Source organism: Asterias rubens, chromosome 2 (assembly GCF_902459465.1).
Source record: "Asterias rubens chromosome 2, eAstRub1.3, whole genome shotgun sequence".
Classification (NCBI taxonomy): domain Eukaryota; kingdom Metazoa; phylum Echinodermata; class Asteroidea; order Forcipulatida; family Asteriidae; genus Asterias; species Asterias rubens.
In genome coordinates this window covers 14,039,839-14,052,557 of record NC_047063.1, presented here as the reverse complement: position 1 = coordinate 14,052,557, position 12,719 = coordinate 14,039,839, and the positions used below count along the sequence as shown (strand labels likewise).

General features: G+C 38.1%; 1 protein-coding gene across 1 annotated transcript in view; it reads left to right on the top strand.

Moving 5' to 3' along the window:
- The first annotated feature begins 4,283 nt into the window (after positions 1 to 4,283).
- The window catches only part of LOC117303450 (ataxin-7-like), a 42,757-nt gene continuing 34,321 nt past the window's right edge, over positions 4,284 to 12,719 (top strand). Inside the window, exons 1-3 of the mRNA XM_033787651.1 lie at positions 4,284 to 4,304; positions 5,886 to 6,015; positions 6,152 to 6,262. Coding sequence (XP_033643542.1) covers positions 4,284 to 4,304; positions 5,886 to 6,015; positions 6,152 to 6,262 — 262 coding nt within the window. The remainder of the gene's footprint in view (positions 4,305 to 5,885; positions 6,016 to 6,151; positions 6,263 to 12,719) is intronic.

The window sequence follows — 12,719 nt, the reverse complement described above, 5'->3', positions numbered from 1 at the left end:
GAATTTATATTGTTTGTAATGTTTTCTCAAAAAGTAAAGTACCGAAAGTGTAATGGCTTTAAGCACTCTCAATTTTCATTTAAGTTACTTGTACAGTACAAGAGTTGTATAAAAAAAAATGTAGCTAACCTTACCACCCTAGAAAGCATTGGGAAAGGTAAACATTAAGAACTCAACATAAGGCCAATGTTGCTCAAAATCAAAAAGCTTCACTTTTCTCTCTACAAGCAAAAACTTTGGTCTTGATCAAACTAATCAAAAATGCATATCTTAAGAGTTCAAAACACTCCTTGGGATATTTTCACTTTTCAATGTAATCTTTGCATTCTTTTATCCTGTGGATCAGCAGTTACTTAAAACATGGGAGTTGCATTTTTAAGCACAAGTGCATGACATCAAGATTGTGTTAAATGATAAAGAGTGGAAGGTAATTTCCCACTTTATTTTGTGACACTGATGCAGCACTAAGTGCCCTACTTTTGTACCTGTCTGTTACCGTTATAAGTCCATTATTCCTTAGTTTCCATGAAGACTTGGAGATGGAAAAGGTTTACCACCGAAACTGCTTTAGGAAAGATAACAGAAAATGACAAGATAGCACTTATTTAGGCATCTGAATCTGAATCCGAATCCTAATTAAAAAGTTGGCAAATCATCCTAGTTAAATTCCAACACCAACTTTTGTAAAGAAGAAAACAAAGAAATTTACGTTTTTAGGTGGAGGAAGAGAGAAAACGGGGAAATTGGAAACACTTTGAAAAAAAGTAAATAGTTTTGCTGCTGCATCTTCACAACCAAAGAATAAAACAAATGAACGTTGATAAAAAAAAATCTAAAACTTTGGACAAATCCCCCAAAGCATATCAAACTTGAGTAATACATGTACATTATTTTGTAGTGCAATGTGGTATCCGAAACGGCAAAATAAAGTTGCAATAATTTGTCCCAAACTTTTTTCAACCTTATACTTTAAAGAGAAACTATGACATAATGTTGTGAACTTTTACCAATATTTGGCATTACTGCAAGTCCCACTTGTTTGACGATCACTTGTAACTTTTCGTGAAGGTTCTCTTTAAGTTCTTTATTTATTGTTGATTCTTTGTATTTCCTTTGTTTTATTTTTCAGTTTTGACTTGCCCTTTTTTCCTTTTATAGTTTTAAAGCTTACTTTGTTTCTTTGCAGAAGACTCTACCTCAAGAAGAAAAAGTTATATGGGCAAAATATGACAAAATGTCATGACCATGTGTACATTGTTTTACATTGTTCTGGATAATTTGACTGACTAAAAAGTGTTTTGGTCAAAAAAAGTCCCCCCCCCCCCATCCCTCTTTTTTTCCTTTTTTTTTTTGCAGACAGCAGTCATCACTCAGTGAGAAGACACTAATTTAAATTGCAAAACTATAAACACACTTTTCAGTTGAGTGAAGGTCAAGTTCTTAAAGATCTCTCACATTTTATGAAAAGGTTTTTTTTCATAACATTTGTCAAATAGAAGACAATTCTTCACATGCATTGTCCATGATTTATATATAAAAACTACTGGATAAATAACAACTACAAAATTAATTTGGAATTGTCTCAGTTCAATCATGTACATAGTGTTAACCTTAATTTCAATGCTTTTAAAAACATAGAAATCACTGCAGTTACTGTTTCTGCAGTCTCGATTAGTCTTGCATCTTATTTTATAGAGAACATCTCAAAGACTTGCTTCATTTAGAACATAATATTTATAAAAGCTTGAATAGTTAACACATACAAATGAGTTTAAAAAGTCTTCAAAAGTACTACGTTGTACATTGTATATTGGTCATATCCTCTCACTGAAAAGAAGTGATGTGTTTTGGGACTTGTAAAAGTTGTTGTCATTTTTTCAATTCGCGGTGCCAGTTATGTACATACATTTAAAACCATTTTGCAAGAGAATGAAACATGAATCGAGTCACAACCTTACTCCATGAAGCTTCTTTGTTGTGTGTACATAAACAATTTTTGAGTTGCACTAATCCAGGTGAAAAAAGGGTAGCAAATTGTCATTAGCGATTTTGTTAATATTAATTTAAAGCTTCACTTGGTGACAATATCTCTTATATCTCTTAGTATAAATCATTAATAGTTAATTATTTTAATATGGATTATTTGTTTAAAATTCTGTAAAAGTTTTTTTTGTCACATTCAGTTGTACGAGATTCGTATGCAAAATTAGTTAACCCCCTCCCCAAAATAAAAATGATAAATAAATAAACAACATAAAGAGTAAGAATTATGTCTTAAACATATATAGGTCAAATTGTGACATGGAATGTTCCAAGCAAAGACAACATTTACTGATTAATAATATTTGCTAAGCAAAAATGTGTGTGAGAACCAGTCACTACTGTACTATCATTGTACAGTTCATGTTAACAATTTGGCTAGTTCCTGCTAACCAGAATGTTTCTGTGCTTTGCAAATTTGTGTGCTGTACATGTAGATGCCTGGTGAGAATTTGGCCAGGCTTGACTAAAAAAAGATTGTCAGGTAACGAAGACGAGTTCAACGTGACCCAGTTTCAATAGAGAGTTGTAAGCACACTAGTTTGCCAAGCGAGCACACCAGGGTTTGCCCCTTACTTTTTCAGCGACAAGCCAGCAGGAGCATGTTAGCTTGGTGTTGAACTTATCTGCCAGCTATTTCCAAAGTCCATATTTCACTTCAAATAATGGATACTTTTTAACACTGATTTGACTAACCGGATCACTGGGAGAGAATTATTGGCTGGTCTTGCGGTGTTCTGACTAGCATTTGGTCACCAGATCACTGTTCAATGAGAAATACTACAAGCCAAAAGGTTATAATTTATATGATAGTCTTAAAAAATGTCACGGAGTTTACCAATCACAAACTGGACACTTGCATTTCTTGTTGAGTAAAAAATGCATACATACACAATGTTCCATTTCATCTGTAAAATACTGTGGGTTTTCTTTGGTCCCAATAATTGCTTTGATGTAAAAGTTGAAATGTATCCTGAAAAGTTGTATGTAAATTGAGTAAAGTTACCAAAGGAAGCTTGAATGAACTCAGTGGTGAAGTTAAAAAAGCAAACGACACTGATGTGGTCATTCATAGAGCTGTTTAAAAGGATTTTGGTACTTTTTGTAACACAAAACACATAGTCCAAATATTTACATTAAACTTACACCATTTGAAGATGGTAGTAGAAAGCTTACCTTAAAATTTTACTTGATGAAGTGCTGTGTTTGAGAAATGAGTAAAACAAGTCACGAAATAGCATTTTACACGCTGAAATATTTGTCATCTAACTGAGATGAAAATTATTTTCGTGACTTAATTTATTCATTTATTCATTTCTCCAAAAACTGCAGCACCTCAGCAAGTAATTTTTTTTAGGGAAGCTTTCTATCATCATTAGCTTCAAACCGTGTAAGTTTAAAGTAAATCTGTTGACAAAGTGTTTTTTTGTCCTACAAAAACTACTCGGACCTTAAACTTTATCAAAAAATAATTGCCATCCGTCACAATTCTATTAGGATTTGATTACAGATGTATTGAGAGGTTACGGTATACCTCGATCCCACTGTAGCAGGTTTTTTTTGCCTATCAGTGATGATTAAAGCTTTGCACAGTGTAAATAATAAGACATAACTAGTTTAAGCAGGTTCCTCCATGTTTAAATCTCTTTGGAGAAGTGTTGGCTCGGAGAAAAGTTGTTGGTACAGTCTTGACGCTTCGAACAGTGTAGTGTTCTCTGCTTGTTTCCTCCTTAAAACAAGCAGAGTACACTGATCAAAGCGTCAAGACTATAAGCGTCTTTTCTGAGACAACACTGCAACACTGCTCCCATGAGAAATTTACCCATTGTTGTACCCATGTCGGGGAAAGCCTCCTCCAAAGTCCATCAAATTGTTATACCAGACAGCTAAAAAAAATCGGTCCCATGTCGGATAGTTGCATTGTACACAATGTATGATAATAAAACTAGGGTGCACACTGCACTAGTATTCCCCATTATTGCATTTAACCTCTCATTTATTAAGTAGAACTCATTTGCATGAATAAACATGTGACACAGATTTATTCACTTGGGAGTTACAAGTCCCAATCTGTCAATCTCTTTGAGAAAAACACATTCTGCTCAAAAGAATTTTTTTGTGTGATATTAAAATTTTTGGCAAAAACATCACAAGAGCTTGTGAATTATTTTGTCTATACTAGTATAAAGTAAGATTTACGTAAGATATTTGGCAAAAGTAGCAGATGAAAAAAGATGGCCACCATGTCATCATTCTACACCACAGTAATGTTGATTAAAACCGCATTTGAAAGTGCAGTATAAAAATATATTATTGACTGATTGTGTTTTTGTGTGCCTTGTCTCCCATGGATCTAGCTACCTCTACTGATGTTGGTTTGTGTTGTCATAAACTGGGCATCATTTCTGAAATGGGCTTAGCACAATAAGTTCCCAATTACCGGTACAGACAAATCCTGCCGAGTAATTGACAGGGTAATACTCACTTACCGGTTTCGTTTTGTTTTCTGCTTATTAGCTTTTTGAAATTGTTTAAACCGCCCATCACTCAATTTTGCTTAGCAATTATACTTTGCGGAAATTGGATACTAGCAAATATATGTTGGCATGCACTGTCCACTTAACAGGGCCCAATCTAATATGGGTGTTAAGCAGACTAATGCTGCTTATGTTTTGTTGCTAAGCAAACAAATTCCCGGCTACCAGTTGCATCACTTCATAGAATTTTGGTTGTCTGATAACTTTCTGCTAAGCAAGATTTGTTTGTGCTAAGCAAGCTCTTTTGTTTAAAAGCCTTGTGAATTTTGACACGGATCATTAAATTATTCCTTGTTGACAATTGTTGGGAATTTGTTGCTTTGTTTATTCAGTTTTACTTGATACAAATATGCTGTGGCATAAGTTCATAGTTCCTAGTTACAAAACGACAACTACTACAATTTGGGAAGAATAAACAAAAAACCGCATACACATCAACTAAAGTGACGAGCAGCTGTTGCTTTCCGTTTAAATCTATCCATAGCTTTGAAGCTCTCAGCCAAAAAAGAAATAACAAAAGTAAATTTTTTTAATTTAAAACAATATTCTTCGATGCCAATAAAATGAAATTTTTCCAATTGTTAATTTAACATGGTGTAAATTATATTAAACAAATTAGACAAAAAGGTTAGACAAAGAAAAGAAGACTAATGAGGCATGAACAACATTTAAAATTTGAGGTTTTGGACACTCAGAAAATTAGAAAGTTGATCGATAATAAGTGACCATTTGCAAAACAAGAAAACATCAACATCGGCCCCCACCCTCAAATTTCAATAAAACAAAGCCATTTTCTTTATTTGAATTTTCATTTCTACTTTATGTGTTTATATTTTTTTCTGCAGTATAATTTCATTAACCATCGAAAACTGTTTCGGTTAGTACTGATATTTGGGTAATGATTGTGAACTAAACATGAAACTTTCATTGAGTCAAGTGTTGGGGGTTAGCATGCAGACGCCTAGCTCCAGCAATGAGAACAATGCTCTGTGCGTGTTGAGCGAGCTTTCACTAATAATAAAGGAAAAACATAAAGACAACTCAAAGAAGAAAACAAACTGCTCGCCAAGCACCAAAGGTTGTATTTTCTAAGACAATAGAGAAACTAAGCGCTTTTACACATACAGAGACAACTTTTCAGATGATGTTTCTTTACTTTCGTAAAGACTGTACAACTCTTTCAGTAAACTGGAATACACAAAATATAGTCATCACTTCGGAGAAAATAGTTGCAAGAAAAGTCATCATGACTCTCTCCTGGCTCTCCTCTGCCGGCCATGCGAACTGTCAGTGACGTCACGCGCATAGCACGACGGGATACATGGCAGGCAACACGGCAGATCAGTAATGGCGACCGTAGACCACGGTAGTCCGTCACAGTTTGTGGGCCAGCCCTGGTCGTCATGGGCCGACAAAGTGGTCGGTACCGACAATAAAGGTGAGCATAGATCTTTCAACTTTCTTTGAAGACCACTCACGCCGGCATTCGAGTTTTCCTTGGTCAGAAAATCTTGTAGTTAGTGGTGATTACACGGCATGTTTAATCGCGGGATTTTCCTATTCCTTATGCACAGATGCACCTTCGGGTCGAGGGGACGAAGAAACTGATGGGTCGCTGGAAGTTCAAGACGAAGATGCGGACAGGGAGCAGGACACAGAGCAAGTTATGAAACTCAGATTAAAGGGTATCCTTTGTCTTAAGAGGCCACTCAGCTGGCATGTTTGTGAGTGGTTGTTGAGAAACTTCCACCCCTAGTTTGGGATCATTAATTACTGTGTATGTGGTTTGAGGTTTGTCCAGCACACAGTGTGGTGCTAGCTAGTGAGCAGTGCAATGCATTGTTGTCCTTGATTTGGTGTCTTCAAAGTCAGACACAGAAGAATCATGAACAAAATATACTCGTCAACTCAGACATCCAAGTTTACGTCCTCTTTGTTCACTTGAGAAAACACTCAAAATATTTTCCGAAACAGTTGTGAAAAGACTGCGCTCGCCTTGGTCATAAGAGCCTATTCAAACACATGCACAGTTTCTGCCATTTCTCTGTGTTGTATTGAAGGACTATTGAACTACACACAAAGGTGCACTGTATACTTTAACATTAAGACAAATCACATGAAAGTAATTTTTCAATCCAATCATGTAGTGTTGTTCCTAAGTTTCCGCGCAGTTTATTTTAGTCTTGTTGAAGTCACAAGTTTGTATGTTTTAACAACCAACATGACCAACTAATTCATTCCGCCGTGTATGTCTCAGACTGACGTCGGTGACGACTGTAATGCACATTGTAATGCACATTATTTACACATTATCATCTACTGATGAATGACTGATTTTTCCTAGTTCAATGAGGGGAGGTTTTAAACAAATTGGTTTTCTGTTTAAGATGAGAAAACCACTGCTGAACCTTCCTTCCTCATCACGTACAATCACCCATAGGGTTGTCGCTGTACGTGGTACAGGGATCCAAGTGAACAATAAAAGTAACAGTGAGTGTTGTTACTTGTAGCTAGTTACATTCGGTGAAAAGAACTAATTGTGATAACACTGACTAATCTTACTAGTGAAGAGTGTCAGTCACTTTGTACCCAAGTCACTTCATACCAAAGTCACTTCGTACCCAAGTCACTTCATACCCAAGTCACTTCGTACCCAAGTCACTTTTTACCCAAGTCACTCCGTCCCCAAGTAAATTTGTACCCGTGTCACTTCATACCCAAGTCACTTTGTATCCAAGTCACTTCGTACCCAAGTCACTTTCTACCCAAGTCACTTTGTACCCAAGTAAATTTGTACCCTTGTCACTTCATACCCAATTCACTTTGTACCCAAGTAAATTTGTACCCAAGTAAATTTGTACCCAAGTCACTTCCTACACAAGTCACTTCCTGCACAAGTCACTTCGTACCCAAGTCACTTTGTACCCAAGTCACTTTGTACCCAAGTCACTTCGTACCCAAGTCAATTCATACTCAAGTCACTTCGTACCAAGTCACTTTGTACTCAAGTCTCTTCGTACCCAAGTCACTTAAAACCTAAGTCCCTTCATACCTAAGTCACTTCCTACCCAAGTCACTTCCTACCCAAGTCACTTTGTACCCAAGTCACTTCGTACCCAAGTCACTTTGTATCCAAGTCACTTCGTATCCAAGTCCCTTCGTACCAAAGTAAATTTGTACCCAAGCCACTTCATACCCAAGTAATTTTGTACCCAAGCCACTTAATACGAAGTCAACTGTTCCAAAGTCGCTTTGTACCTCAGTTACATTAGTTCGTACCCAAGTCACTTCATTTCCAGGTCACTTCATACCTGAGTAACTTTGTACCCAAGTCACTTTGTATCAAAGTCGCTTCATAACCAAGTCACTTTTACCCCAGTCATATTGCACCCAAGTCAATGTTCACCCTCATTACTCTGTGTCCAAGTCACTTTGTACCCAAGTAGTGACTTGGTACAGAGTGACTTGGTACAGAGTGACTGGGTACAAAGTGACTTCGGTATAAAGTGACTTGAGCACAAAGTGACTTGGCATGCTTGGGTACGAAGTGACTTTGGTATAAAGTGACTTTAGGTACAATGTGACTCGGTTATGAAGTGCCTTGGGTTTTTTAGTGACTTGGGTTTGAAGTGACTTGTGTATGAAGTGACTTGGGTATGCAGTGACTTGGGTTTGAAGTGACATTGGTACGAAGTCTCTCTGTACCCAAGTCAAGTCTTATAGGTAATATGATAATAACCAACTTGATAATAACCAATGTTTGTGTCAAGTGTGCTGTTGCTACTCTTCCCAGGCAAGTACTGCTCCTTTTTAACAGGCATTTTAATTTGAAGTACACTGTACCACAGTTTGATAAAGACACCTGCGCTGAGGAAATTTTATTCTGATCTTCCTGCATTTTGTTGTGTATATTACCATGAAAATATACAGAATTAATGAACTTATAACCCGGACAGACAGACAGACAGAGAGTGATTTACACACAGACAATTAAACACGTGTTGGTGGTACAAAGTGATTTTGGTTAGGTACCAGGTGATTTGGGTATGAAGTGACTCTGGTAACAAGTGACCTGAGTACAAAGTGACTTGACTTGATCGAACACTTAAAAAAAAACATTCCAAAACAACACACGTATCAATGGGTGCCTTTGAAACACTAGGTGGCAGCAGACTTGCCGGGTCAATTTCCATTGTTTACTTAGTTCTGAGTGTGTGGCATAGAAATAGAACCCAAAAAGCGCTGAGCTTGGCCGCCCTCTGTGTGGTTTGTTGGCAAAGTGTATCGATGACATGCGATACGTCCATAAAAACACAAAGAAATCGTATGCACAATGACGCACTCGGCGTTCTCCGGGTTATATTTCTATGGCGTGTGCACAATTCTAAGTCTGGTGCCACCTACCATCCCAAAAGTCCCCAATTATATAATACAAAATCAATGTTCAAAGTCAATGTTTATTTGTTTTTTCTCCTGTGTAACTGCCTTTTTTCTACATGTTCTGCACTATCATAACTTAACCAGATGCTTGAGTTCAACACTGTTTACACAGTAGTTCTCACCGGTCACCAAAGAGTGGCAAGCACTGTATACTCAGGGCCTTCCCATAGAGCTATATATATTGACTAGAGCGCTAACACTCGTTATACACGCACTAAGGTTTTAAAGCTGTGGGCGCATCCATGTTTATGTAAAAATCAATACAAAATTTTGAATGACAATTGTACGGCTATTTGCATGATAGTGCGTTTGTTCTTTTCTATGTGTCATCGAACCAAAAAATGCAGCAAATGTGAATGCACAATCTGCTGATGAGTGTACAAACTGCGAGCATCATGTTTAAACGCGTATATGTTTTTTTAATTAGGCCTATGTCATTCAATTTTAACTTGAACTTACAGTTTTCGTTTTCGATTTAGGTCCTAATTATTAGCCTGTGTGAAATAATGGTCGCCTAAATTTCTTGCTGTAAAATACGCACTTGCTTACCTAAATTAATCTGGGCACAATTTCATAAAGCTGTCTACCAGTAACCAAGTTTGGCAATGTGGGCGTATGCGCAGCGCACATTATTGGCCAATGAACAACCTCCTTTTGACCTCTAGGGGCGCCCTACTGAAATGACGTCATCTGCATACTTGAAGGTCTATGGGCAGTCGCGTACGTAACACACGCCGAATGTAAAAAAGTCGCGGCAATCTGGTTCTCTTAAAATAATCACACATCACATCAAACATGTCTGTGCCCAGGGTGGCTTCAAAATGCAGAGCAAGTTAACGCTCTAGTCAATATATATAGCTCCATGGGCCTTCCAGAAAATTTTCAAAGCTTCATAACTCAAGAAGCCACTATTCTCAACAGATTCACATTTCATGGCAGCATACATTTTTCTGCGGTGGGTTTTGGTCGTCATATTCCTCACAAATCTGTCATTTTTGTGAAATATTGTAGCTCCCAACGTTAAAAATTTTTCGTTTTGATTGTACTCTCACAATGATGTCTGCTGCCGTGCGTACGTGTATACATTTGTGTGCAAGATGCACAGTGTCAACACGCAAACGCAATAATGCGCATCGTGCGTCTTGCTTACGCACGGCAGACTGTGAGAATACACTATCATAAACGAGATTTATTAATAATATGAATCTTGTTATATTAAGGCAATTTATGGTTGCAGCAAGAACACCAAAACATTTTAACAGCATTGAGGATGCTTCCTTGCAAGTTACTAATGATAAAGCTAAAGGAATTTATACTTTCAAGTCAGTTCATTTGTTTCAGTTCGACGTATTTGTGGAGACATTACTCGGGGAGACTCATCTTGAGACCATCATTTGTTCATTTGGACTTTAATTTCTTCTCAAGAAACGTGTGAAACAAGGTAGGCCAAACCCAGTGGCAGCAGGCTTGATTTTCCTGGTTATTCTGCATATGTAGGAAGCTTGCTAGTTGTAAATCTAGCTTGTGTTTGAAATTGGTCAGATATACCTGTGAGATTTTCACTCACTTGGAAACTTTAATTTCAAAGATTGAAGATCCCAGTTCCACTCGATGTAGTAAGATTCCATTCCTGAAACCCATCCAATAGTAGGATCTCTCTTTGTGATGGTAATATTTCAATCCAACTTGGTCAGTAACATTAAGATTTCAATGCCACCTTGTGATAGTGATATCCCAATCCCACATCTAAGAAGGATTGGGATCTTATTATCGCCGACCGAGTTGAATAAAGACTCCAATAATTTGTTGTGATAGTGCGATCCCGATCCCACTTTATCCCACTCACTGGTACTGAGATCCCAAGCCCACTCGGTGACAGTGATATCCCACTCCCACTCAGTGATAGTGAGATCCCAATCCCACTCAGTGATAGTGAGATCCCAATCCTACTCTGTGATAGTGAGATCCCAATCCCACTCAGTGAAAGTGAGATCCCAATTCCACTCAGTGAAAGTGAGATTTAATCCCACTCAGTGATAGTGAGATCCCAATCCCACTCAGTGATAGTGAGATCCCAATCCTAATCGGTTAAAGTGAGATCCCAATCCCTTTCAGTGATAGTGAGATCAGGTTCCCACTCGGTAATAGTGAGATCCCAATCCCACTAAGTGATAGTGAGATTTTAATCCCACTCAGTGATAGTGAGATCCCAATCCCACTCATTAATAGTGAGATCCCAATCCTACTCAGTGATAGTGAGATCCCAATCCTACTCGGTGATAGTGAGATCCCAATCCCACTCAGTGATTGTGATATCCCAATCCTACTCAGAAGTGAGATCCCAATCCCACTCAGTGATAGTGAGATCAGGTTCCCACTCGGTAATAGTGAGATCCCAATCCCACTAAGTGATAGTGAGATTTTAATCCCACTCAGTGATAGTGAGATCCCAATCCCACTCAGTAATAGTGAGATCCCAATCCCACTCAGTGATAGTGAGATCCCAAATCCCACTCAGTGATAATGAGATCTTAATCCCACTCAGTGGTAGTGAGATCTTATTCCCACTCAGTCATAGTGAGATCACAATCCCACTCAGTGATAGTGTGATCCCAATCCCACTCAGTGATAGTGAGATCACAATCCCACTCAGTGAAAGTGAGATCCCAATCCCACTCTGTGATAATGAGATCCCAATCCAACTCAGTGATAGTGAGATCACAATCCCACTCGGTGATAGTGAGATCCCAATCCCTCTCAGTGAAAGTGAGATCCCAATCCCACTCTGTGATAATGAGATCCCAATCCAACTCAGTGATAGTGAGATCACAATCCCACTCGGTGAAAGTGAGATCCCAATCCCACTCAGTGATGGTGAGATCCCAATCCCACTCAGTGAAAGTGAGATCCCAATCCCACTCGGTGATAGTGAGATCCCAATCCCACTTATATATTAGAATATATCTTCCCTGATTGGTCGTTTTGTTTTCAACATATTCAACACTATTGTGAGTAGTTTCTGTGTGACGTTGTAACAAACTGGTGTCATTATGTTGTTTTCCATAGTTTTCCAACCTCGGTTGGCAAAAACTTGGGCTGTGATGTTGCGATAAAAAGGGATATTGGCCAGCATCTTCAGTGCATGGATCCTTTTGCTGGTTGGGTTATAATGAGGTTTACGGATTGATGGAAGAGTTGGATGCAAAGGTATGTTGAAGTAGGGCATTCCTTGTGAGTAGGAAGAAGGATGACCAGCCATGTCTGCGTTGAAGTTGATTTCGTGTTGAGATGTGGGACTCCTCTGAGTGAAGTAAAGCTGCGTTGAGGTCTCAGTACCCTGTGGTCTCACAGTCTTGGAACTTTTATGTTCGGTCTTTGTCGCGGTCTGACTGGTCTTGAACTATCGGTTCTCGACTTCAACACTAGCACTGGAGGGTTGGGTTAATGTATCGTGGCCACGTAGAGTACAGGTTCAAATTTCCTGCTGAAGAGACTTTGTTGACGTAGTTGTTGTTGATGTAGTTTTGGTAACAAAAGTTTCTTGTAAAAATTAACTTTTAACCTGTTGTCTTCCACCAGATATTCACAAATCTTTAATATTTGCAGATGGAATTATTTGGTTTTGTTACAGGATACAGCCAAGACTTGATCAAAATCCATTGGCAAACTGTGACAGAAGATGATGGAACTTGGCACTGCACT